General features: G+C 42.9%; 1 protein-coding gene across 7 annotated transcripts in view; it reads left to right on the top strand.

Moving 5' to 3' along the window:
- The window catches only part of Cmss1 (cms1 ribosomal small subunit homolog), a 314,697-nt gene that overhangs the window by 274,931 nt on the left and 13,241 nt on the right, over positions 1 to 26,525 (top strand). For 6 of the 7 annotated variants that reach the window (XM_015989183.3, XM_076549068.1, XM_076549064.1 and 3 more), the window contains exons 2-4: positions 14,038 to 14,126; positions 22,517 to 22,588; positions 24,185 to 24,314. In XM_015989183.3, the coding sequence (XP_015844669.1) occupies positions 14,038 to 14,126; positions 22,517 to 22,588; positions 24,185 to 24,314 (291 nt within the window). Of the gene's footprint in view, positions 1 to 9,515; positions 9,773 to 14,037; positions 14,127 to 22,516; positions 22,589 to 24,184; positions 24,315 to 26,525 lie in introns of those variants that run through there. The other variant, XM_042259453.2, reaches the window with a different exon arrangement.

Genomic DNA, 26,525 nt, shown 5'->3' with positions numbered 1-26,525 from the left:
GCGGCTAGTCAGAGGAAGGGACTGTGCATTGAGACCTGAGCTGACGTGGTTGAGATCCTTAGGTAAGCCAATACACTTCTAAGGACACTACTGTTTCCTTGCCATTGCTGTGAACTCTTTGGCAGAAAATGAAAAAAAGAAAAGTTGGGCAGAGGGTGAGAGGAGTGAACTACGAAAAGAAAATAGTGATCAAACCTGTAAAACTCACTAACAGCCTTGGCATCTCACTGTGAAATGCTGGCCTTTGGATTTTTTCATGGGGCTCAAAATCATTTTTAAGCAGGAACATGACTGTATCAATTTTAGAACCATGTTTGTCTCTGTCGTAATTATTTTCAAGCTCTTACCAGTAGCACACCTCTGTCGCCAAGGCTTGGACCTGATCCTCATTCTTTCTGTCCAGCAGAGGGACTTGCTTCACAAGTCGCTTTTCTTGGAGCTCCCCAGAGTGAGAGCAACTGCTGCCCATGACAGAAAACAATGAGAGCCCAAGGTTTCTTTGTGGATGCTTGCTCTGCCTGCAGTGTCTGGGCCACACCCCAGCCTTCCCAAGTCTAAGTTCCAAACAGTGAGGTGGTCACCCGATCACACATAGCGCGCAGCACACTTCCAGCCCTCACTACCATGCCTGCACATCTTCTCAGGAGTTCTTCCAAAGGAGACTTAGTGCTCTCAGGAGGCCTTTCTGGATCCCAAGGCCACCTGATGCCGAGCTCTGCTGCTGCAAACTCACACGCTGTGTTTCCATAAGACTTATCATTGAGGAAATTCATTACTGGTTATTATGTTTATTTCTTTAAGAACACAAAAGAAACTCCAGTTTATCATAAAAGCATAGTAGAGAGGCTTTCTTTCTTTCTTTCTTTCTTTCTTTCTTTCTTTCTTCCTTCCTTTCTTTCTTCCTTTCTTTCTTTCTTTCTTTTTCACTTAAACACCATTAGGAAATCTGTACTGTAAGAAATAAGCCAAGATAGCTGAGGTCATATTTTGATTGAGATATCATTTACATTTAACAAGTTTGCTAGCCAGACAGATTTGAACAAAGCCTACATTTCTTCACACCCTATCATTCTTGAAAATTCCTTATGATCCTTCCCAGTCAATCCTACCCTGTCCTCCCACCCCAAAGTCAACTGTCATCAGAAGTTAATGTTGCCTACTCTAGACGTGCCTACAGATGCCGTCATACAGGACACACTTCATTTTCTCTGCTTTCACTGGACAGTGTACTCAGGTTCAGGCATGTTGCTTCATCTGACAGTAGTTCTTCCATTACCATCATCGTGTGAAGATGCCCTTCAGGTTGACATCCAACCCTCTGCTCCTAAGCATCTCCTACACCGTATGCTTTAACTTTCAAATCGTCACACAATACCTTACCTTTCCTTTTGTATATAGACTTCTGGATTTCAATGAACAGGATGCATACAGTCCCCCAACTTAGATGACTCTCGGTACTTCCTTTTAGTCAACCCAACCCCAGACTCCTGCCAGTCTTACATCCGTTCTCCATCACTATGGTCTCACATCACATTTGAATTGTTCACACATACCTGCCTTTTCCAGTCTGCTGTCAGTTTCTCAGAGTAAGAACCGAACCTTATTTATCTTGCTACCTTGAGACACAGCAGAATACTGGGTATGGAACAGGTGCCCATTCAGTATCTGAGGGATGAATGAATTCATGCCCATATGGCCACTGTGAATACTTTTGTCATAAGTCATAGGAAGGAGAGAAGAGAAATACAGAGTTGAAGGAAACCAACATTAACTTTATTATGTTAAATAAAGAATTAGGTCATTTTCCCCAAATAATAATGATTGTGTGCTTTTAAGAAACACAAAAGAATGCTGGCTGACAACTGCCACTTGAGAGAATACAGTAAATCATACAAAATGTGTAATCTTTTCAACTCAACAAATGCTTAGTTATATCAAAAGTATTGCTGCTAGTTAATTTTAAACATGAAATTTTAAATGAAAATTTGAAACATGCTTCTCTGTCTGTTACCTGATTCTAAGTCTATTCTAGCATTCTAAAATTCTCCCCTAGAGTCTTAATGTGTTTTCCAGATATTGTTAATGTTGTAAAAATCCTGTCCACTGTAGGGAGAAATTCAATATTCATGCTGCTACTGTTGACGGGCTTCAGTTCTTTACTTTTGTCTAGATCAGTGTCATCTTCACCTAAAATCTGTTTAACTAAAGTCATTATTACTGTAAGCAATACTGGGTTCTTACAGCACGGGCCTTCCCTTGAGTACATACATTCTCTTTAGTTTCAACTTTCTTTTCTTTTTCTTCCTCCTGTGTTTATTGGTGTTTCCTTTCTCATTAATCACAGTGCTGAAGTGAGTCTGTATAGCCTTCTTATCCTCTTAATTTCACCCACCAGGACATTATCTCCTGCAAACCAAGCCCTTTGCCAGCTCCATGTCACATTTCTCTAAGCAAATAAATTTCCTCCATGTGCTGAGGATATACCCTTGAGCCCTATAGCCTGTTTCCCCTTTTAAAGCAGAAATGGGGAAACAGCTGTTTCTTGGTTCCTATAAAGTGTGTTCTGTTTTATAGATCACACTGGACAGCTCTATTTTGAAGTCTTCAATATTACTTGGTCCCGAAATTGTGGATTTCCTGGACTTGAATTCCCCTCACAGTTGGGAAATAGTGATTAATTCTACAAGCTGTTTCAGTGTACTGTACAGGCCATAAGGTCTCCTCTATAGTCTGTTTTGGTGGCTACTGAAGAGCTCAACCGGACATAATGCCTGCTCCCATGTAGCACACAAACTTTAACCACTGACTCACATTATGGGGTCAGTTCTTGATGGGTTTTAGCAAATGTTGAAGGAAAATACCTGCCAGATTCTATACTGTTACTTGTATAATATGCAAGGATGATAGGATGCTCTGCCCCGCCCCCAGTTCAGGGAAGACAGCTACAGTGTGGTGAGTATTCTAATTCACAGCTTCTTAAACTGAGGGTTGCAGCCCACTCTAGGGACGTATAACTCCACCCAGGGATTTCAAAAGAATTGTCAGTGGCACTAGGCTTTTGAATGTGCAGTGACCAAAAGTTAACGCAGAACCAAACACATGATGAATTTGAGGTATCCCTGCCTCGGTAAATATGAGGTGCATCTGGTGGTGTACACCCATGCTGCACCTCACAATTAACTGCAGCCTTGGTTTGCCCTGCTCATGCCTTCATGCTGCAAAATAAATGCTGCCTGAAACACTCCTGCTCATATTTGACACTACTGTATGTTCCAAAGTAGTGTTCCTACTGTAATACCAAGTTTTCTGTCCTCAAAGAAATATAGTGAACAAAGACTTACCATTTTCCCACCAGCTCTCTCAGCACAGAAGTATCAGGTTGATGTATCTTTGCACCAAATTATTTTGAAATACTGAATTTTTAACATTCCTTCTTGACTTGCTAACTTTGTGCTCTTACAAAATTGTTAAGTGAATTTTGACTTAGGATTAGGACAGGATTCCAGCTTCCTAAAATGGCCCTAATCGTACTTTTATAATTTTATACTATGTATTTATATGGAGCAGAATTCTCAGCCACTGATAACTACAAAGTTAAAATAGCAACCAACTCTGGAAAATGTTGAAGATGTGTGTCTTGCAGTATCAAATATTCAGACAATTTTCATTCTTCATTTAAAAATACTTATTTGTCTTGTTTTGTGAAAAATGAGTGTTTTGCCTGTCTGTGTGTATATATGTGCACCCTGTTCATGTCTAGTGCCTGCAAAGGTCAGAAGAGGGTATCGGATTCTCTGAAACTGGAGTCACAGATGGTCATGAGCCACCAAGGGGGTGCTGGGAACTGAACCCAGGTCCTCTGCAAGAGCAACAAGTGCTCTTAACCTTGGAGCCATCTCTCTAGTCCCAAAATTTAATTCTTAATATACAAGTAAACCAGCACATCATCTAACTAGTATGAAAATTTGTTTTTAATAAGTGGTGAGAATTATATATATATATATATATATATACACCAAAGAATTGTTTTAAAATAAAAATGTTTATGACTTATTATCAGTAAATGTTTCATTTGTATGCCTGTATATACTAATATACCTGCAGCCACATAAAATTTCTCAAGCAAAGCTAAACCTGGGGGCTTAGACTTAGTCCAGATACTCAGGAGACTGAGGCAAGGGCATAACAGAGTCAAGGCCTTTCTGGGCCATGCAATGAGTTCAGAGACAGCCTGGGCATTTAGTGAGACCATGTCTCACAATTAAAAGTGAAAACAAGTCTGAGAATGTAGTTCATTAGTAGAGGATGCCTAGTGTGTTCAAGTTAAAAAAGAAAATTGAGAAAAGATCGATAGCATTTTAAGAAAGTTTATGACTTTTTCTTGGGCCCATTTATAGCTGTCCTTGACTGAAGATAGCCCAAGGCCTCAGGTTAGAACACACACACACCCTAATAGATAAAGTTACCTGCTTTGGAATGAGGGAATTTTCCACGTAGAATTGCAATGAAAATACATGATTATTTGATCTTAATATAGTTTAAATATCTATACATCGAAAATAATTTAAAAATAAAAATGAAACATTTAAAATTTAACTGACATTAAAAGACTTCAACAAATAGGTACTGAAAACATTGAAATCTCCTTGACAAATGAGCAAAGGTTAAGAATTTCTACTCATGTAAAAATGCACATGACTATTAAAACAAGAAAAATGCTGAGCCTTGCTTCTAATCAAATTAAAATATGTCATTTTTACTGGTTAGTAGTATAAAGAATATAATGCCCACTTTTTGCTGGGTTATGATAAGATGGTTAATACTTTGCAATGTTAATCGTTGACTCAAATCTTCTAGGAAATAGAAATTAAGGTATTATTTTTTAAAATTCATGTCTTGTACAATGTATTTTTCCTTCTAAAAATCTTTTATGAGAATACAGATAATATTCAAGGAACTAAATGTAGTGGCACACTATCATGAGCAGAAACAGACATGATTGTAACTTTCTACAATGTCAGAATTTATTGGCTAACTATAAATTTATAAGCTGTATTGGTGTTCTCAGCCATGATTTGGTAGGTAGTCCTGATTTCCCTCGGTAGTTGGCCTTTGGAAAATGCAGGTTCCTTGTTTTGATTATAACTACTAATATTTAACTCTTAGATCACAACTCTCTCTCCCTTCCTCCCTCCCTCTCTCTCTCTGTCTTCCTTCCTCGTGTGTGTGTGTGTGTGTGTGTGTGTGTGTGTGTGTGTGTGTGTGTGTGTATTACAGAATGGCTACAATAGGCCACAGCCACAGCAGAGTTCAAGGGGTTTCCCAAAGGCCTTCTTGAAGGCAGCAGAAAGCTGATAGAGATGCAAAGAGGATTTCCATTTCCATGGACTTACATAACAAACCTTCATCAGTCTGCAAAGTCAAGCCTTATGGTCAGAGTTGAGCTGAACTTCCAAGTCAAGTTCAGCTGCCCAGGCAAAGTGCAAAACTGTGGAGGCCTAGAGGCAAGGGCAGAACCACTACCAAATAGTCAAATCAGTAGACACAAGCAATTTGAGTAGACCATTCCAGCAGTGGGACTTTAAAATGAGCCTGAAGCCTCTTGGACCATCTAGAGCTTTCAACTGTCTGTCCCCTACCTGTTTTTCACTCACCATAAATTAAACATGGCATGTAAAATGGAGTGTCTCAGGGCAGTGTACAGCTTTCAAAAGAGACACCATGTGACACAATGTGAAGTGACTTAGAGCTGGACATAGTCTGATCTCATCGGTCCCAGAATGTGTGACACTGAAGTAGGAGGATCATGAGTTCAAAGCCATCCTGACAACAAAAGAGGATCCTTTCTACAAAACAACAAAAAACTATTTAGTGGCATAGGAAAATGTTCACATACAATATTAACGGGTCAAGTGTTTATATATAGTACATAATTCTAGGCATGTAAAATTGAGTATGTATATGTGAATACACACATGCTTACGTACACAGAGCAAGAACAAAATGTGGAAGCAAATGCATCAAAATTAAAATTTTGTTTTATAATAAACCATCTTTATATAGTGGGACCAAATTTTTGTTTCTTTTAAATTTTCTATATTTTCTGTAATATCTGTAATTAATACATTGTGTTCTTTAAATATATAAAATATTTTTCTTTTATGTTCATTGAGGTTTTATCTGCATGTATGTCTGTGTGAGGGTGGCAGAAACCCTGGGAACTGGAGTTACAGACAGGTGTGAGCTGCCGTGTAGGTGCTGGGAATTGAACTCATGACCTCTGCAAGAGCAGCCAGTGCTCTTAACTGCAGAGCCGCCTCTCCAGCCTCACATTATGTCCTCACGTTGTATTAGGAAAAGTGGTAAACAATGTTATTTAAAATTTCACTAAGTGATGTTTTTTATTTACATGTTCTTTATAAATTTTAATTAATTTTTGAACAAAGAACCCCTCCATCTAACTCGATTTACAAATGGAGTTAGATTTTAGACCATCTTATCTATTCCGTTAGGCTGTTCCATGTTGCTTTATCCCACGCCATCATCAGACCAAGGAACTGAGGTTCTGGAACATTCTAAATATAAACCCTCTTAGCCTGGACTTGACAGTGAGCTGGTAGCCTGATGTCCTTAAGCCAGTTTAGCAGCAGGAAACTCTAAGGGCAAAACAGAAAAGCACATTGTCCTGAGCCCTAAGAAAGGGCCTTTCCTATGGGGAGCATGAGTATTTATGGATTTGCAAGACACATGAGGGTGTGCAGTCAGTCAGTAATCAGCAGGCGGTGGAGTCTCTGGGGAGAGCCAAAGGCAATCCTAACAGAATTGTGCCTTCCACGGTATTCTGTCTCTTCCCTGAGATTAAACATTGTGACACTGGGCTGCAAGGCTGACTCCAGACTCCCATGTCTTCCTTATGAAATTTCTCTTAGGAAAAATTGCATAACTTGCAGACCCACATAAAGAGCCATAGTCACCTGTATTTTTTAAGACGTTACCCTTTCCTTCGGTGCTTCAGCATTCTACCACACTGTGGAAATTTTGACATGGCCATGGTGTATACCTTTCCAAGAGAACTTACCATAAACCAAAAGAGAATCATAACTCACAGCAGTATGACTTCACCAGTCGACAAATGAGAAAGCTGTAGCATAAAGTAAGTGATTTGCCCCAAATCATAAAAGTTGGAACTAAAAACCTTAGACTTCCTAGTGTCCTTCCCTCACTCCTCTGTCCTGACACCTCTTAAAACAGCCACCCAGAGTACTGTTCTGGGAGCCATTAGAAGGTGTCCTGCAGAGGCCGGGGAGACCGGCCCAGTCAGTAAAGTGCACACAATGCAAGAAGGGGAGCCTGAGTTAGATCCCCCATGCCTGTGTAAAAAGCCGGGTGTGGTGACGTAGCAGGGATGGTGGCGTCTGTCTGTAACCTCAGAGCACGGAGGTGTGGACCGAGACAGGAGTTCACGGGCTTCCTAGCATAGCCTCCTTGGTGATCTCAGGTTTGACAGAAGACCCTGTCTCCAAAGAACAGACAGATAACAACAGTCAAGGTGCACCAACAATCTCTGGTGCACTCGAGTGCACACACACACACACTCATACTCACACACTCACACACATGCACGAAACTGTGAACACAATAATTAATTTATGAGGCATTCTTCAGAGATATTTATTAGGGATCAAATAGCCCCAAGGATGTTCTCATCACTGTTCCTTCCCCTATGCAGTAGTAACCCATAGTAACATGCAAATGAGTCCCTGTGGGACACAGACACTAAACTATATGGTGACGACATGAAGCAGCTGTTTTCCTGCACAGATAAAACAGGGAATAAGGGAAAAGGTACTGACTTGTTGGTTTGGGGCTTTAGGGAAGAGAGGAACTGGTTGCTACATGCAGCACCTTCTCCCTCGGTTAGATGAGTTCTCGTTAAAAATAACATACATGGTTATACTAAGCTGTGCTCAAATCCCATAGACAACCATACCACCAGAAAGGAGCTTAATTGACATTCCAACTTAATGGGGCAATTTTGCATCGTGGGTAGAGCTTTGAATCCATACTGCCTGGTTCTAAAGCCTGGCACTCTTGTCATCAACCTTGCCTCAGTTTCCAACTCTGTAAAGTGGGCAGTAATCACAGTAGCCCCTACTCTTAAGATTCAAACGAGGGTTGAATTAATTTGCTTAGAGCATTTGGAAGCGTCCTGTATAAAAGTAAGGATTATATAAGAATTGCCATTGTTACTTGCTTTCTCGTCTAGGAATGGAGAGTTTCTACAGTCTTCCAGATGCACCAGATATACTAATCGGGCAAACTCTGCGAAAACACTGAGGCACAGAATGCTACCACTGTCATTCACAGCCTGTTCTCCTAGATCACAGTTCAGCAATTGGAACTAAATGTGCAGTTATCTCAGGATAAAGCAGACTAGAAAGGAACATGAACATGCGGTGCTGAAGTTGGATCCATGTCACAAGCCAACTCATCTTTTTTTCCTTAAGCGAAAAAGAAAGTAGGTGGGGGATGCTTTATTTTAGGACAGAAAGAAGTTTTCCCTGGAAAACCGTTGCCTGATTCCTGTATGACCTACTCCCAGTGTTTGTCACAAAGGTAGCCGAGTCCTGAGCCCCTGGTTTGGGGCACTGAAGGCTCTTCCCGCTGCCACTGAGGCCGGGTGGAAGCAGGAGAGTTCACAGGTGAAGTGAGGATGCTGTGGCCCTGGCATAGGCTCGTGATTCACAGGAGCTTTGTCTGTGGGCATTTTAAATACGGACACTGGGCGAGCAGCAGAGACGGCTCCGTGGCTTAGAGCACATGCTGCTCTTGCAGGGACCCGAGCTCCCGTTCCAGCACCCACACCAAGTGTTGGCTCACAGACGGCACATCTCCTGGCTCTTCTGGGCTCCACAGGCCTCTGCACACATGGGGTGCGTGTACAGATAAGCGAGCACACACAGACGTAGAAAATAAACATATGTATGTATGTATGTATGTTTGTTTGTTTGTGGAAGGGTTCCTCTATGCAGCCCGGGCTGTCCTAGAACTCTGTGTAGACCAGGCTGGCCTAGAACTCACAGCAATACTATCTGCCTCTGCCTCCCAAGTACTTGGACCAAAGGCATGTGCTACCACCCTAGAGTTCATCTTCAATTTTGTTTTTTAAAGAAATACATAGGTATCACTAAACTAGAGCCGTCAGCCCTTTTAAATAGTAAGATTTAACTCGACTGACTTAAAAGTGGCAGGAGAAACATGAGCATTTCCCCAACTCAGACTTTCTTCAGCCAAGTTCTCTCCAAGGTGCTCTTGTTGCTGTGAACACTCTACCTCTCTCAGAATATGTCAGGGCCCAGAAAGCAACTTCATCTCATGTGTTGCCATCCTGCTCCTCATTCTTGGCTTTAAAGTTTCCTGTGGGAACGTGCAGCATATTTTGTAAGCAAAACTCTGAATCTGTTGCTAGGGACACCCCAGACTGAAAATAGAACCGTTATTGGAACGTGGAGGAAATTGTGGCTGTTGCCATTAGAAATGGCAAAATAAATGGGGGGAAGGAATGGCCCCCACTCCCCATTCTGGATCGCCCCAAGTTCAAAAGACCAACAGATACTGCATTCCAGCGTACTGGCTCAGAGCTTTGTCCTAAAACATTTCTTCGGTCAGGTCTTTTGGAAGAAGAAGGGACCCTCCGGAACTTAAGAGATAAAGAAGAATCTAGCCCAGTTCCTTGCTGTATATAAGAGAATATCAAGACAATAGAGAAAATGTAAGAGCCATTGGGGTGGAGCACAGAATGGCAAAAGCTATTCCAGTATGAAGCCTGATAAATTAGTGTGAACCTTTAGAAGACTTTGGGGGCTCCGATATCCTGACACATAGACCCTAAACCCTAGGACAGCCTTAATTCTGCTTTCAGGTCTTTCTAACTTAAGGGAAGAGGTAAGAGGCTAGGAGGTGGTAAGAGATAGTAAAGTTCAAAGACACTTACAGATAAAATGATTCTTTGTTGAGGTGGCCTACGTGCCACAAAGCCTACTCTTAGTCACAGTGTATCTGTATTAACTGTCCTATGGATGTACAGAAGCAATTAAAACATGGCACCTCCTTTATGGCACTACCTCTCACTGCCGCTTCTGTAACATGACTCCTCCTCGCTGCCTCATCCTCCCCGCCCCTCACTGTGTCCTGCATGGCTGGAGTGTGGGAACGTGTGCTTGCTTAGTGATGCTGGTGGGAGTCTCTTAATGAGCTGGGAACAAGGTTCTTGAAGAGAGTTCTGAGCCCTGGTTCTCCTGGCCAAGTCAAACAATCTGGCTCCAAGGGATGAGTAATTGTAGCGAAACTCTGTAGAGCGTTTAAGGCTCTATATGCAGCATGACTTTTCAGTTTATATGATGTAGCTTTCCCAGAGAACAGCCAAACACTTTTAGAAATACAGAAGAACCCTTACCACTCCCCAGGTGAAAAGAGAGTCAGAACATAGTTATATGGGAGCAATTGAACAGGAAGCCATTAAACGTCCCTGAACTGTTGTGTGCCAGTATACTTAGGTTGTGTGCAAGTTAAAAAGTTGTTAGAATTGCTATTAAAAACTGACAAGTTCAAAATAGAGTGAGGAGATGTTCATATATATATAAATGATTAAGAGATAAGTGTTCATAAGTAGAAAAGTTCTAAAAAACACAAATTTGCCACCCTCTGGAGACTTAAGGCAGGGGCCTTTCAAGGTTTTCAGTAGTTAAGAGCACTTGTTGCTCTTGCAGAGGACCTCCTTCTCTTTCTAGCACCCACATGGCAGCTCACAACCATCTGTAACTGCAGTTCCAGGGGACCTGATGCCCTCCTCTGACCTCCAAGGGCACCAGGCATGCACATCGTGCCCATTCATATGCAGGCAAAAATCATGCACAATAAATGAATGGATGGATGGATGGATGGATGGATGGATGGATGGATGGATGGATGGATGGAACTTCCATGTAGTAAGTCAATGTTTTGCAAACTAAGGCTCATGTACAGTAAAAATGTCACTGTAAACTTTATCAGGACACAATTTCTTGCTTTCACTCTGCTTTAGACTTCTTATGCACAGTAGCAGATTTGAGCGAAACCAACAGTGGCCCTAAGTGATGTGCTAACTAGTTTTTATATCAACTTGAAAAAAAACTAGGTCAATTGAGAAAATGCCTCCATCAGGTTGCACTGTGGGGAAATCGGGTGGGGGGGGACGTTTTCTACATTAATGGTTGATGTAGGAAGGCCCATCTCACTGTGGGTGGTGCCACTCTGGGTGTATGGTCCTGAGTTGTGTAAGAAAACAAGCTGGTTAAGCCATAGGAGCAAGCCAGTGAGCAGTGTCCCTCCATGGCCTCTCCTTTAGTTCCTGCCATAGGTTCCTGCCGCGAGTTCCTGCCCTGGCTTCCTGTTCCTGACTTGAGGAACTACGACTATAAGCTGAAATAAATCCCTTTCTCCCCAAGTTGCTTTTGTTCATAGTGTTTTTATCACAGTGATAAGAAACCATAACTAGCACAACTGCTCTGCACCAATCACCCACTCTCTGCATGATCGTTTACCTAAAGTGTGCGGATTCTTGTGCAAGACAATATGGAAAGTAAGTTGTAATAAATATGTATGGAATGTATTAGAGTGACCTACAGGCTGTGGTCCAACTATTTTAACAATGGCTGTGTACCAACAGAAAGCTCAAGAATCCAGTTCAGCCCATGAGCCTATATGTCCCAGCTGATCTTCAGTATATGCCAGAATACCAAAGAAGCAGGCTCTAGTGCCAGTGAAGGAATGAGCTTGGCAGCAAGAGACAGCAGGCAAAGAGCAAAAGCTTCCTTCTTCCTTGTCCTCTATGTAATCTGCCACCAGAAGGTGTGGCCCAGATTAAAGGTGGATCTTCCCTTCTCAAAAGACCTGGATTAAAAGTGGGTCTTCCTCTGCAAGTGCTTTAATTAAGAAAAATCCCTCACTGTGTACCCAGCTGCTTGGGATTTAGTTAATTCCAGCTGTAGTCAGGTTGACAACCAAGGATAGCCATCACAGTAAGAATAGGTGGTGATTTAAATATCATTCATTCACAAACTTCTAAAGAGCAGTTGACTGAATGATTTCATTGTCAGCATCCCTCTCAAAGCCTCGATGCTGGGAAATTGGACTTTAGATATTTGTATAGAGATAAAGGCAAACGCTGAAAGAAAACTGAGCAACCTTCTGTTTGTAATTGATACTGTTGCCATGGGTCGGAAAAGGACGTTGTCCTTGCCTCCTCTTTCGGAAAAATTCAGCCAATCCCATCTGGCCGTGTGGTTTTTAAACAGTCCTCGGGGAGTTGAAGAAATGCAATCCTGTCTTGGTGCCTCTGCTTCACAGGCTGAATGACCCACTGGGACTGAGTGGGACAGGCCTGGCGTCACCTCACATCCCAGCAGCCCTGGAGAACTGGCTAGCTTGGACTGCTGTACTTTTCTTGCACTGTTCTCTTAATGGAAATCACAGAGCCACCATCCTTACTTCAGGGGAGCAGTTTCCTCTTTGGGAACCAAAAAAATGTCAGGCTAAGGAAACAGCTAATGTGTTCAAGCCACAGTGACAAGATGATCTCATTTTATGTGAAAAGTTTCAAAAGATGAAATAATTTTTGGAATAAGAAGTAACTGGGATTCAGAGTATTGGATTAATAAGATATTTTAAATGTTTCTCATGGGCATAGAGTCTTTTAAGTATGTTACCTATTTTCAACTAGATTAGCCAAATATAGACTATATTTTGCAGCTAGCAAATTCTAGGGAATGGAGAAACTAGAGGCCAAAGCTTTTCTTCTCTCTATTTATATGTAGGTCATTCTTTTTATCTTAAAGTTACTGTTAAAGCTAACAGTAGTATATGAAAATAGTTGTATTGCATATTTAACCTTTTTAGAGGCAGGCATGCTGGTGTATGTCTTTAATACCAGCAGTTGGGAGGCAGATGCAGGTAGGTTTCTGTGAGTTCAAGGCCAGCCTGGTCTACAAAGCGGGTTCCAGGACAGCCAAGGTTGTTACACAGAGAAACCCTGTCTCGAGGAAAGAAAAAAAAAAAAGAAGGAAATTTAACATTTTCATAAGGACTAGGGGCTAGAGAGATGGCTCAGCTGTCATTTACTGCTCTTGCAGATGACATGGGTTCAGTTCTCAGCACCCACGTGACAGCTCATACCATCCATAACTCCAGTTACAGGATATCTGCCCTTTTTCTAACCTCCTGGGACACCAGACATGCACATGGTGCACATATATACATGCAGACAAAAAAAAAAAACCACACTCCTATACATAAAATAAATCTTCAAAAATGTAAATAAGGGATGGTTTTTAATGTTTTTAATTCCAAACTAACCCTGAGCTGAATACTTTGGACACTTAAGCATATTCCCAGAAAGTGTATGGCTCAGGTAGATAGGAAACCTAGTATGTATTTGATGCCATCTCACAAGCCATGAGCAGAATAAAATTCTGTGCTAATCTACAAGTTGAAGTCTAGAAATCATGTGGTAATTTCAAAGATTGAGCCCCAATTTCTAGAAGTTGCACTACCACATCCTTTTGTTTTGATTTGGTTTTGGTTTGCTTTGGTTTGGTTGGTTTGGGTCTTCTTTGGAAACAGGGTCTCTCTATGTAGTCCTGGCTATCCTGGAACTCACTATGCAGTGTAGACCAGGCTGGCCTTGAACTCATAAACATCCTTCTTCCTCTGCCTCCTGAATGCTGGGACTAAATACATGCACATCCTAACCCCACCCCACCCCTTGTTGGACCATTTCTTAATCACACCATAGGGGACATTTCAGACTCAAACCGTAACACGTAATTAAATGTTCTCTAGTGATCTTTAGTTTTTCAAGACTAGCATCTGAGTGCTTAAATCAGTCTCCAACTTCGATAATTTCCATTCAAGTCACCTTCTAACGAAAGCCAGGACTACCAAGGTTGCACTGAATGGGAGAGGCGTTCTTTAACTTCTGAACTTCATATCTCCTTTCAGAGCCATCGGATGGTGAGGAAGGAGGAGACCCAGAAATGACGCAGCAGGACACCGCTCCAGCTCCTGAGCCAGCAAACAAAACCAAACAGGTGACAGTCACTGTGAGCATGTGTAGCCATGCTACAGAATTTTCTCGACGCTAACATCAACTGTTGCTGGGGTTGGGGGAAGCTTTTCCTCTCTTTGCCTCTCGAAAGGCCATGTTTTCCTAACTGTAAACCAGTGAGGCCTGGCTTCCTGGGTATTTCTTCTAACGTATTGCAGGGGCTGGAAAGATGTGGCTTCACCTGTCCGTCACTTCTATGGAAGGGCCTGTGACAGTATCCACACAGCTAGGGGATCACTTTTATCCTTTGCTGACAACAGCTATAGGTACTATATGAGCTAGATGCCAGTCTTTCGTGGGGAAAGTTGACTCGTGTGTGGGTCCTATCATGGCATCCATCCACAAGGCCGCAGTCGAAAACGGGCTTCACGACAGTACCCAGGGCGTCGTGCCGGAAGCTTTAGCTGTTTTCCATGTGTGGTGGTTTAATAGGCTCATACATTTGAATGCCCAGTCACTGTGATGGTGACTCTCTCAGATGGCAATATTTGAGAGAGATTGGGGGGCACGTGGCCTTGTTATAGGAAGTGTGTCCTGGGGGTGGTCATCGAGGTTTCAAAAGCCCCAACCAGTCCCAGTCTCTGTCTCTCTGTCTTGTCTCTCTGTCTGTCCACCTTCCGCCCCTCTCTTTCCTTCCCTCTCTCCCTCCCCAACCTACAGCTTATGGATCAGGATGTAGTTTTCAGTTAAAGCACCAGCACCTGCCTGCCACCATGTCCTCAGCCATGATGATCATGGACTAAACCTCTGAAACTGTGAGCAAGCCCCCAATTAAGTGCTTTCTTTCATAAGAGTTGCCTTGGTCATGGTGTCTCTTCACAGCAATGGGACACTAAGTAAGACACCATCCCATGTTGTCCCTCTTGTGACCAGACTTTACATGAGCCCAGTGAGCAGCCTCTAGTAGCACCTGAGGGCAACTGGCTCATACTTCGGCAAGGGCATCTACTTCCTGGTTTCCAGGAGAAATCAATGGGCTGTTGGCTTCCATGTGGAAAACTGCCAGAGGGTCTGATTCCTGCTGAACTCTGGTATGTATTTCCTTTTACATCTGTTGTTCTCATGATGGCCAACTCAGAACCTGACAGATCTCCTTTTCCCGTTAGGTAAGTCATAAATTGAAGTCTCGAAGTGCAGTCCACCTGTTAGTGTGTGCTATCCCAGGCCAACTCTCAGCAATTACTACTACCCATATTGCTCTATAATCAGCACACTGGCTACTTTTGCCTTCTCCTTTTTCTATCCATGTGGTGTCTGTGATCACTTGCATTGCTATAGCCACCCATTCCTGTTTTATGCTCCTACTCATACAATCCATGTAACAGGCATCTGCAGAAATGAGTGATCTCCTCTCTAATACTGCATGTAGCTTAGCTCAGAGGGAGCTCAGTGGCTTGAAAGGACACTGGCCCCAATACAACCTGCATGACATTGGTGACAGAGCTTGTAGATACTACACCATGTTGATATATACATACATATATATATATATATATATATATATATATATATATATATATATGCATGCCACCATCGTAGGATTTGATTCTGTGCCATCTCAGAAAAAGCCTTTGCCACGGGCCTTCAATCCAAACCTTACTGGATCAGCTGGTCTTATTGTCACTAAGGTGGGGCCAGTGGTGGAGTCTTCCTGTTGTAAAGCTCTGTAGAGAGGCAGCAGTTGCTTCCCTAGCATTGTCTCCAGAGTGCCTGCCCCTGCCCATGCCTGAGATTAGAAGCCTATTGGAACCATTTGCTCTGGTTGTTTTCCACGGCCCCGTATGTAGCTTTCTGAGGGTCTGGTAACCTCTCACATGAATGGACATTGGCAGTAGGACATACAGATGTGTGCCTGTCCTAGAAGGACCTTAACCTGCTCAAAAGCTTCTTGAGCATTTTTATCACAGCCCCACGGGGTACCTCTCGTTATTGAGTTTTCAGAGGATGGGAAATTTGGGCAAGGAGGGTATGAAAAATTGCAGAAGCCCCAAGAATAGCTGCAGCTCTTTTACATCTACAGGCACACACAGGCTGTGGTAAGATTCTCTTTTTCTAGTAATTTTGTCGGGTATCATACACATGTTATCAGACAATAGTAATCCCCAGACTCTCACAGCTGTGCCCGGCCTTTGCACTGGTGTGGATTCATCTCCTATTCTTTTAGGTACACACACGTCTTTTAAATACTATTCTAAACCTGTGAAATACTCAAAGGTTCACATTATGTCACTGTATTAGTTACTTTTCTGTTGCTGTGATAAAACACTATGAACAAGGCAACTTATAAGAAAACGTGTTTATTTTGGCTTAAGGTTCCAGAGGGCTAGAATCCAGACGTCAGGGCAGAGCAGCAGGCAGGCATGGCATCTAGAGTCAGATACTAAGAGTTCCCATCTATAACCACAGCACAAAGTATAGAGAAAGAGCACTGGGAATGTCAGGAGGCTTTTAAACCCCAAGGCTCGCCACAGTGACACACTTTCTCCATCAAAGCCACACCTCCTACACTTCTCCCAACAGTGACACCAACTGGGTACCAGTTGTTCAAATGGCAAACCTGCAGGGGGCATTTTATTCAAACCACTATAGTCATCTAAATAATGAAACATTTTTATAGGATATGGGCAAAGTAACAAAGTCCAGGGCTACCATGACATGGGACTGGGAAGGCAACCTTGAGAATACTCTGAAGGTCCAGTGTTGACCACTGAAAGTGACTAGAAATTGGTCTTGGAATCCAGTAGCTAATAAATAAAAAATATTTTAGCAAAGTCTGATTCAGCATGAAAAGACTCTTATCACTTCTGTCTATTGTTCAGTAGAAAGATTAAAGGTGAGCAGTGTCAGGATGTGAGAGCTACCTTATTTATCTCTCTGTCATCCATGGCCATTCTCCAGGAACCATCTGGCTTCTTCACGTATTACACCAAACTGTTGAAAAGGCTGTGGGCTGGGTGAATAATCTCCTCTTCCTAACTCCTCTGTTTCTGTAATTTTGCCATAGCTCTCAAGCAGGCTATACTGCTTGATACCTACTCCCCCACACACTTACAGGAGGTGACTTTACAGAAAAGATACAGCACCAGTAGGAAAGAGAAGTCATAAAGAAAGAGCGTAAATGTTTCCAGTCCTCAGTGGCGATCAGTCATGTGGGAAGCATTCTCAGTCTGTGCCAACTGCCTCATCTCTCAGTGGTCACCTCATCCGTGTACCACCTGTCGGGAGAAAAGTCCATGCTGTTTGCCCTCCGCCTTTTTCCCTGTGGTGGTCATCTGTGGTTTGTGGATAGAGCCAGCTGATTACTGTGAATAGTCATGCACCTCGGGACAGAACTGGATGAGCTTTCTGCTGGATGGTCCTAGGGCTCTGGTTAAAGGTGAAGGAGGCCCTGTGAGGTTACCGTGATCTGTACTACAGTGGACGTTCACCTTCCCCACCCTGATCCCAACTTTCCACAGCTCCCATGCATAATCGTTTGTAACCCCTTGATCCCCCCCCCTCTCCTCACAGCTGGACCAGCTCTCCTGGCTAGCATCAGTGGAGAGAATGCTGTGTATCACCCTGAGAGTTGCAGGTGATAAGACAATCCAGGAAACCTTGCTGAAACCACACGCTCAGAGCTGATCCTTTGTGTTTTGCATTTAATTTTCCTTTTGTAAATTCTTAGAATCTCTTATCCACAATTTTCCTAAATTCCGCAATGATGCTCCACAGTGTGAAGTTCTCCTCTTATTCATTGTACCATACTTTCTGAGGAGCTTTTGTTCTAAAAGGTTTCCTTTAGTCCTGGAAGGGCATTCTCCAATTATTGTTCTTTTGCACGTTCTTTCCTTACTATTTGATATTACTTCTTTTTCAGTAATGTCTTTGGCTCCCATATCAGGGACTTTATTTAAATGTCTAGTTAACCTTAGCTTTGTTTGTATTGAAGAACAATCCTCTTTAAAAAAAAAAACACTCAATTTAGAGCATTTTTTTAATTAGTGTAACTATTGAGAAGATGATAGTCACAAACTTTATTTTCAAAACCCCCAAATGTCACTTTCTTGCAGCATTTCCCTTCGCCCATTCATGTTCTTCCAAGTAAAGATTCAGTAGTCTATCTAGAGCCAAGTGTGGTGATATTTGCCTCTAATCTCAGTGCTTGGGAGGTGGAAAAGGGAAAACCTTGTGTTCTGGGCCAGCCTGAGCTACACCACTGGACCCTATCTCACGTAGAGGAAAAAAGGGAATAGTGCATAAGTAAGCCATGGCGGTGGGAAAGGTGGAAAGCCCCAAGCTCTGTGCTTTCCCTTGCTAGACACCCTCATCTGCCCAGAGAATAGCCCCTTGGCAGGAAGGACCAGGGAAAGGAAGCAGTAATGGGATGTTTGCCTGGCTTCCAGGGTAGGAGATTAGAACAGAATGAGAATGGGGTCAGGAGACAATTTGTTCTAGCTGTAAACTTCCTTGGACCCCTTCAAGGACTGGGCTTCTTCACAGCCCAGCAGGTCAGTCTCATTCAATGTTAGTTTCCACCTCCACCCAGCCTGAACCACTTTCCATTTTCTCCATTTTCCAAAATAGGGTTGAAATTTTTGCACCAAAGTTGTCTTTTCTGGTGTCTTGGACTTTATAGGTGTATACTTTTCCAACCTTCTTCATTTTGAGATTGATTTGCTGTGAGAAGCAGTCTTCAAGCATGTAGTATTTAATACTTAAGAAATTGAGAATTAATTGTGTCATAAATGCTTAAAAGCTGTGTTTAGCCGGGTATGGTAGTGCACGCCTTTACTCCCAGTACCTAGGAGGCAGAGGCAGGAGGATCTCTGTGAGATTGAGGACAGCCTGGACTATAGAGTGAGTCCCAGGCCTACCAAGGCTGGATAGCAAGACCCTGTCTTTAAAAGATTTCTGTTCTTGTGTATACCGAATCCACATGATTCTTCAGACTACATATTTAAGACTACTACAAAGACAGGACATCATTTATGGGTTGTTTAGGTCTCGTCCTATGGGACTAACTTCTAGAAGTGGTGAGTGGCTAGTCTATGTCTGCCATATTGTCTGTGCTGTCTACAAGGGTAGACAGCGACTGTTAGAAGACAGCGGACTAAAGTTAGCAATTCAGAATTGCATTTCTATATTTAACTCCAGAATTGAAGAGCCCGTACCCTTAATAAGTGAGTTCATGTTTAGGTTTAACTCATGTCATGTTTGAATCAATCATCTTTTAAACCTAAAAATCTGTAATCAGCACATTAAACCTGAAAGGACCAGACAGGCTCAGTCTTCTCTCAAAGATCAGGCCTCAATTTCACTTTCCTGAGACTTGAGTGTTGCTGGAGGGCTTCTCTCCAGGTTCCACCAAACCCTGCAGTCCCACAATTCACGTATAAAATAATCACTCAGACACTTATATCACTTATAAACTGTATGGCCGTGGCAGGCTTCTTGCTAACTGTTCTTATATGTTAAATTAACCCATTTTTATAAATCTATACCTTGCCACGTGGCTGGTGGCTTACCAGCGTCTTTACATGCTGCTTGTCCTGGCGGTGGCTGCAGTGTCTCTCCCCCTTCTTCCTGTTTCCCCAATTCTCCTCTCTCCTTGTCCCGCCTATACTTCCTGTCTGGTCACTGGCCATCAGTGTTTTATTTATATAGAGTGATATCCACAGCACTTGAGCAAGCAGTTTCTGGGAGGGCTGTGAACAAAAGACATAGTCCTTGCAGTAGCTCCCTTTCTGCACATACTCTGACTGCTCAAGGTTCAACCAGTTGTTTACTATCTGGGACCCCTCACCAACTTAGAGCTATGTGCATGGGTCAATGTGAATGTGTGAGGCCAGCCAGCCTCCATGGCAGCTCAAGGACAAAGCCTAGGATTTGTCCAGGCCTGTCCGAAAATGGATAACTATAACTCCCAACTAACCCTAGCCAATTAAAAGTTATTAACATGGTTGCCACCAGCATAAACCAATTGTGAGTCTGTTCCTGTGTAGTCTGTAGACCCCAGGCCTCCTTGTTTTAAAAACCCTGCCCCATTGCTACTCAGATGCTCTGCTGCTGCATCAGACGGACAGAGAGTCCTGAGTTAACTCATAGTAAAAAGACTCTTTGCTTTTGCATTGGACTCAGTCTCTTGGTGGTCTTTGGGGGACTCTGGGTACAACAAAACCTTCTTGTAGAGAATAGCTCCATATGCTAAGTAAGAAAACAAAATAGGTGTCTACATCAGCTTCCCCAGAACCTTCATTAGTTAACAAAACTAATACCAGAATTGGGGGAGGAGGGGGCGGGGGCGGGGTTGGTTTGGTTGTCTTTGTTGTTGTTTTGAGATAAGGTCTTTCTGTCTCTGTCTGTCTGTCTGCCTGCCTCCCCCCCTTCTCCCTCCCTTCTTCTCCTATGGCTCTTCCCCCCACTCCTCACTCCATCCCCTACCCTAAACCTCTCCCTCCCAGGGGCTGGACTTGACTTCCCTTCCCCTAGCCTGATCCCTAGATATGAAACTCAGTGGTCTTGGCTGCACTGGTCTCTTGGTCTCCTGGCCCAGGCTGCCTCTCTTGCTCCCCCCACCCCTCAGGGTCCAGTTTAATCTGCTGGCAATGATCAGCCTGGACTCTTCCCTTGGCCTGCTTTCTCCCCTCTCGCTACAGTTGAACTCGCCATCCTTTAGGAGTAGTCATGGCCTCCTTTTTCCTTCCTTTCTTTCATTCACTACCTCATGGCAGTCTTCCTGCCTCGGCCTCCCAAGCGTTGGTTATAGGCCTGGCTCCAACATGTGCTTTAGGGACCCTGCTAATTGCATCCAGACCTTTGCCTCAGAAGGAAGAGCTCAATGCTTCCTTGTTCTGTAATTAGAGGCTTATGGCCATCTGGCATCTCCTGTGACATATTAGCGGCCTTGGCCCAGTTTCTTACTGGCATGTACCAACATTAAATGGACATGAATCTAAATCCACAAGGCAGCTTAACTTTCTAAGTAAGAAAGACAGTATCTTTATTTTCTTAAGCTGCAAGGCAAATGGTCTTCACAGGTTTTTTGTTTAAACTGTAAAGAAGCTAAGAATGAAAGATTTCCATGTTATTTTAATCTACCCTACTGCCTGAAACAATGTCTAAACAATGTTGTTGTTGGCCCAGTGTCTTAAAGAAGTTAAGGACCATTGTATCCTTCTTTGATTTGAGGCTGTAGGCATTCCTAATCTTCAGGTTTTCTTGTTGTTGTTGTTGTTGTTGTTGTTGTTGTTGTTGTTGTTGTTGTTGTTGTTGTTGTTGACAGGGTCTCACTGCATAGCTCTTGCTGTCCTGGAACCCACTATATAGACTAGGCTGGTCTCAAACTCACAGAGATCCACCTGCCTCTGCTTCTCCTGCTGGGATTAAAGGTGTGTGCCACCATGCCTGGCTTTAATCTGCTCGCCTTCTTAAAAAGATTCATCTACAGTCATTTTGAGCAGAGCCGTAGATACAAGGCTGCTGCTGGTGACTGGCTGGCTAAACAGATATCCTCTACTTGGAATGAATCTAACTTTCTACTTCCATTTTACATCTTTCTTGGCAACCTGCATGAAATGTTGCATAAAGATCCAGCGCAGGAAACATTTTATTTTGCTGCTTATGATTAATACATGTGGAACCTGCACATTCCATTTTATAAATCAAAGTTGTAGTCCAAATTTCCTGCTTTTCTACCTTGAAGAACAAAACTCAGCTTAAAAATAGCACGAAGCTATGTAGGGTCCTTGGGGGGCTCGGGGCCACTGGCAAATCAATCACTCTGGGTGCTAGAGTGGGGGGGCCTGTTTTCAGACCGTTAGCAAGCACGTTTATTCTGTGGTCAGGTTGCAGTGACTCCATGGGTACAGCTGGCTGGCACAGCTGGTTTTGTAAAGCGTAAGTAAACACATCCTGCTTTGGATTTTCTCTGATGTTGAAAAGAGCGAGGGAGCGGGTACTACAAACAGCGCTGCTCGGAAGTGCAGGCTTGAGCCCAGGCAGCTCATGGAAAACTTCAGTCGGTCATGGACCGCCTTGCCACATCATCATTTGAAGCGCGTCTATTTCTGCCTGCGTTTTACAAACCCGCCACTGGCTTCCATCTCTAATAATCTGCACACATCAAGCACATGTATACACTCACTCACACATTTTGATCTCTGTTCAAAGATTTTTCCAGTCTTACGTCATCTGTACTTTCTGACTTTCTCAAATTCTGTCAGCTCAGCTGCCGCATAACAGATCTCCAGTGGGCCTTCCAGCATCTCTGTGGAACGTTACCAAGGTACTCCGAGGAGTTTGTGCCCGGCAGAAAATGCTTTGGGATTCATAACGTCCATTGACACTTCACCCTGCAAAGATGAACCTTTTCTCATTTATATTTCATTACAGCCTACAGAGTGTTTCTTGACACAACCAAAGAAAACAAAAGAGGAAGCCCGGAAGACCAGGAAGTGGAAAAAGGTACCAGGAACAGTTTGTTACAGGGGTATGGACACATGTGGCTTCCATGACATTTTTATATACCATACTTACGTGAAGTTATTTTGGTCCCCAACTAAGAGATTCAGAAGTTGTAAGATTCAGTGAGATCTGTTAACTTCCCTAAGGTTTCTAGGAATAAGTTTTCTTTAGGGAACGAAAACTACGCTTTCCTGACTCCCATGTCACTCTCGTGAAACACCAAGTGCTTGCTTTCTTGCCCACTGGGTTTTCACTGTGGCATCACACATAGATTCTAATCTAGACAGAGCCCAAAGCTTCTCTGACACTCACTCCTCCACTCTATCCAAGAAAACCCATTACCCTCTCCCTAGCCATTCCAGCTTTAAGCCTTGCACACAAAAGTAATGGCAAAAAGAAAACAAGCAGAGGAAGGCACTGTCGAGCATTTCTAACTCTAATTCAGGCCATAATCCAAGGCAAATGCTCCCCTTCCTCTTAAGCAATGGCTCTTTGCACAGAGGAGACGCTGCTGCTCCTATGCAGACTCAGCTTTCCCCTCTACAGCCGCTGTGAGAACAGCAGTGTACTTTTTTCCAGGTCAAGCCAGGTCTGCTGCTGAAGTCGGCTGAGGAAATGATTGGGGTGAGAGAAAAGAGGGTCCAACCAGTTAGCTATTTAACAGCAAGCATTCAGAAAGGAGTGCGCATACGTATGTTTTCTTTCCTCAAAAATGGCCAAATAGAAAGGTAGGACATGCCAAATTGGCTGAGGTTTGGCAAGCCCTTAAAGAAGTGCCTTTTTAACTTCACTTTGATAATTCAGTCACACGGGGCCTTGAGGAGCCTTAGGTTCCAGAGGTTCAAGCTTGGCTGAGGTCATGCTAACATTTCCCCATGGTGACAATGTTAGATTGATATCTTTGATGGAACCTTGAGTAGTTCTGACATTGGGAGTCAGGGAGTCGGTAGAAATCACTCTTTCTGGGTCTTTGGAGAAACATTAGAAGGAAGTAGGGGAGTTTATGACAAAAATGGACAATTGTGCTCCCACGAATTGTATACATTAAATAAAAGTTCTATACAAATGTGCCCACATCAAAAGAGATGAGAGAAAGTATCTCCTGGGACATCTCTCCTATTGTATTCCCTTGGGGCCTTGGGATCGCCTCCTAAACCAGGAGACTCAGTAGCGTCGGGTCCACTTTCCAGTGAGCACCTGTGCTCAGCTTAGTCTGCAGAAGTTAGTCTGAGGCTTGCCACCTAAAAGGCAGGTTATACAAGAAGTTCTCAAAATTCTGCTCTTTCAAGAGTACAGATCATTTAGGAGTAAAAGAGAACTTTCCATAGCAGCATGACCTTTAACAGAAAAATACCCTACTGAGCTGAATGCAAAATTTTCACTTCTGAAAGACGCAGACCAGACATTACAAGGAGCCCTTTAGATTATGTCTTCATTTTTCAAGCACTCACTATGTCTAAGAAGTATGCAAGAAGGTTTCCCACTCAGCTATCACCAAAAGCTACTTGCTGTTTAAATGCCAGAGAAATGAACCTATGCCACACGCCATTCTAAAATCTAGTGTTCTACTTTTTTTTTTTCCTTCTCTTGTTTTAGAAGAAAATTTCTGATATTCTTGCAAAATCAGAACCCAAACCGGGGAGCCCTGGAGACCTTCAGCAGCTTGTCAAGGACCATTACAGTGGCCGTCGGTCTGTGATTGAGTTAGAAGAGCTGAACCTACCAGGTACGGCTGGGCTTTGGTTGTCCTGAGGACCGGGAACGGACAAGATCCATTCTTGTCTACTGTTTTATCGGTATCTCTACTCGCAGAATTTACACATTTTCCCTGCTCGTAATCCTCTTCCCGCCACCTAATACTTTGTAACTCTTAGTGATTTATTTGGGATACTAAAAAAGGTATTTGCTGAATTGAATACTAGATTTGTGCATGTATGTTATCTTTTCCTGGGAAGATTAACTGTTCAGTACACAATTTTAGCAGACCCTTCACAGAGTAAATGTCTCTAATGAAGATAGATATTAAACTCACATAAGGACACTTCACCTATTGAAAAGTATTAGTGTGAAACTTTGTTGACCCTTCTTTTATAAATAAGAATTTTAGCTTAGGAAGCCTGTTAAGCTAGGTCCTGAATCCCAGAACTCAGGAGCCTGAGGCAGAAGGATCACAGCAAGTGTGAGTCCAGCCTAAACTATAGAATAAACACCCTATCTCCAAAAAATTAACAAGGTTTTTTTTTTATAAGCATTTTAGTTGTATTTTTGTGGTGGCATGGTTTCAGTTTTAGAGTTGTATTCGGGTTGTACCCAAGTCTCTTTCAAGCCAACTAGCCAAATGTAGTCATAGAATTCTGCATTTCATGGATACCACTATAGTTTGAGGTCCAGTACCTTATTTAGAATCTAGAAGATACTGCAAAAAATACAGTCCCTACTCCGAGCTTTTAGATTCTGACGCATCTGTGAGGTTCCTGGGCAAGGACAGGAGAAAACAGATGTTATCCTGAGAGCTTTGGCACCACTGCTCCAGATAAGCTATTTAGAGACTACTGGAGACGGCCAGTGCTGCTTTGGGAAGAAGTCAACAGTAGCTGACTTTCCATTACAGCTCTATGCTTTCTAGAAGCTTGAGAAGCTGAAGAACAGCCTGTTCCCTGCATAGTTATAATTCTTCTGTGCTATTTTTTGAAGTGCTCTTTGGGATTAGCAGCAGGAGTGCCCCCTGTCTGTTCTTTTCCAAGACAGTTGCCCTTGAGGGAACTGGAGGCATGCACTTGGATGTGAACAGGATCTGGAATCTAAAGTTTACTGAGCCCAGAGGGCTGCTCCTCCAGTGTGAGAGCTGTATCCTGGCTGCTCTGTGGCAGGAGCTGAGTGGTGTCACAAATCCTCTGCTCAAGCTGAGGCTGAAGGCCAGTTTTTACTGTGACTCAGTTTCCTCTTCTAGTTTCTCATGAGCATGTAACTTGAGCCCTGGAAGGATTTGTGAAGGACATTCTGCTATTCTGTGATCTCAGAGAACATCATAAACCTTAACTCTATGTAGAATTGTTGAGAGCTAACGGTTATAAGAAGCCCTTGGGATTCATCCAAGTTCCATAATAAGTTTGTATTATATTATTGTTATATTTAAGCCCCATAACATAACTGAGTAAGATCATGGGCTCATGTTTTTTTTTTTTCTTTTGTGGGGAGGAAGTGTGTTGAAAACAGCCAGAAAGAACAGGCTTTATTATTAGCTAATAGATGACTTCTCTGAGACATAGTCAATTAAGGCATCATTAGAAGATTTCATAGAAAAGACCCTAGTCACCTCACCAAGACCAAGACCAGCCTCCAGGAGTAGTAACCATGCTGGATAAAGAAATAGATGATGCCATTTGTTATCTGGAATAAGTTAAAGAAGGGATGTCAGTTATAAAGTATTGTTCCTAATCAGTTGGCTGAGTGTCTGACTAGATTTTAATCTGAGGCTGTTTGTGTCTGAAGGGCAGGAACATGTCCTCTTAATTACCATTAATTTTGCTGTATACTGCTAGCATGTTACACATGGGAACTTAATTAGAGAGTTCCAGACCAAAGGCACCTGGAGCTAATTAACCTCCACCGTCTCCTGAGGGCTGGTTTGGTTTAGATCAGTGACCCTAAGTGCCTGCAGTCCAGCTGCAACCAACTCACCCAGGAGTCTCCTCCAAAGAAACACAAGCCACCCTCAGGGACTTAGCTGAGTAGAGTCCATTCTTGTTGTCACTGTTTTGTATAAAGTGCTCCAGATGAGCCTGACCCTGTCTCAGCTGGGAGAATTGTAACTGTAAAGGCCATCAAAGGCTCCCTGCCTCTACTGAAGCAACAACTCTGAAAGTATTACGTAATACGAGTTCTATGTGTTATATGTATCACTAAATTAAATCATACTGCATTCGGTAATAGTTCA

The sequence above is a fragment of the Peromyscus maniculatus genome, chromosome 12 (assembly GCF_049852395.1).
Source record: "Peromyscus maniculatus bairdii isolate BWxNUB_F1_BW_parent chromosome 12, HU_Pman_BW_mat_3.1, whole genome shotgun sequence".
In the NCBI taxonomy this organism is placed as follows: domain Eukaryota; kingdom Metazoa; phylum Chordata; class Mammalia; order Rodentia; family Cricetidae; genus Peromyscus; species Peromyscus maniculatus.
Note: the sequence above shows the minus strand (reverse complement) of the source record. Positions and strands in the feature narration are given on the sequence as shown.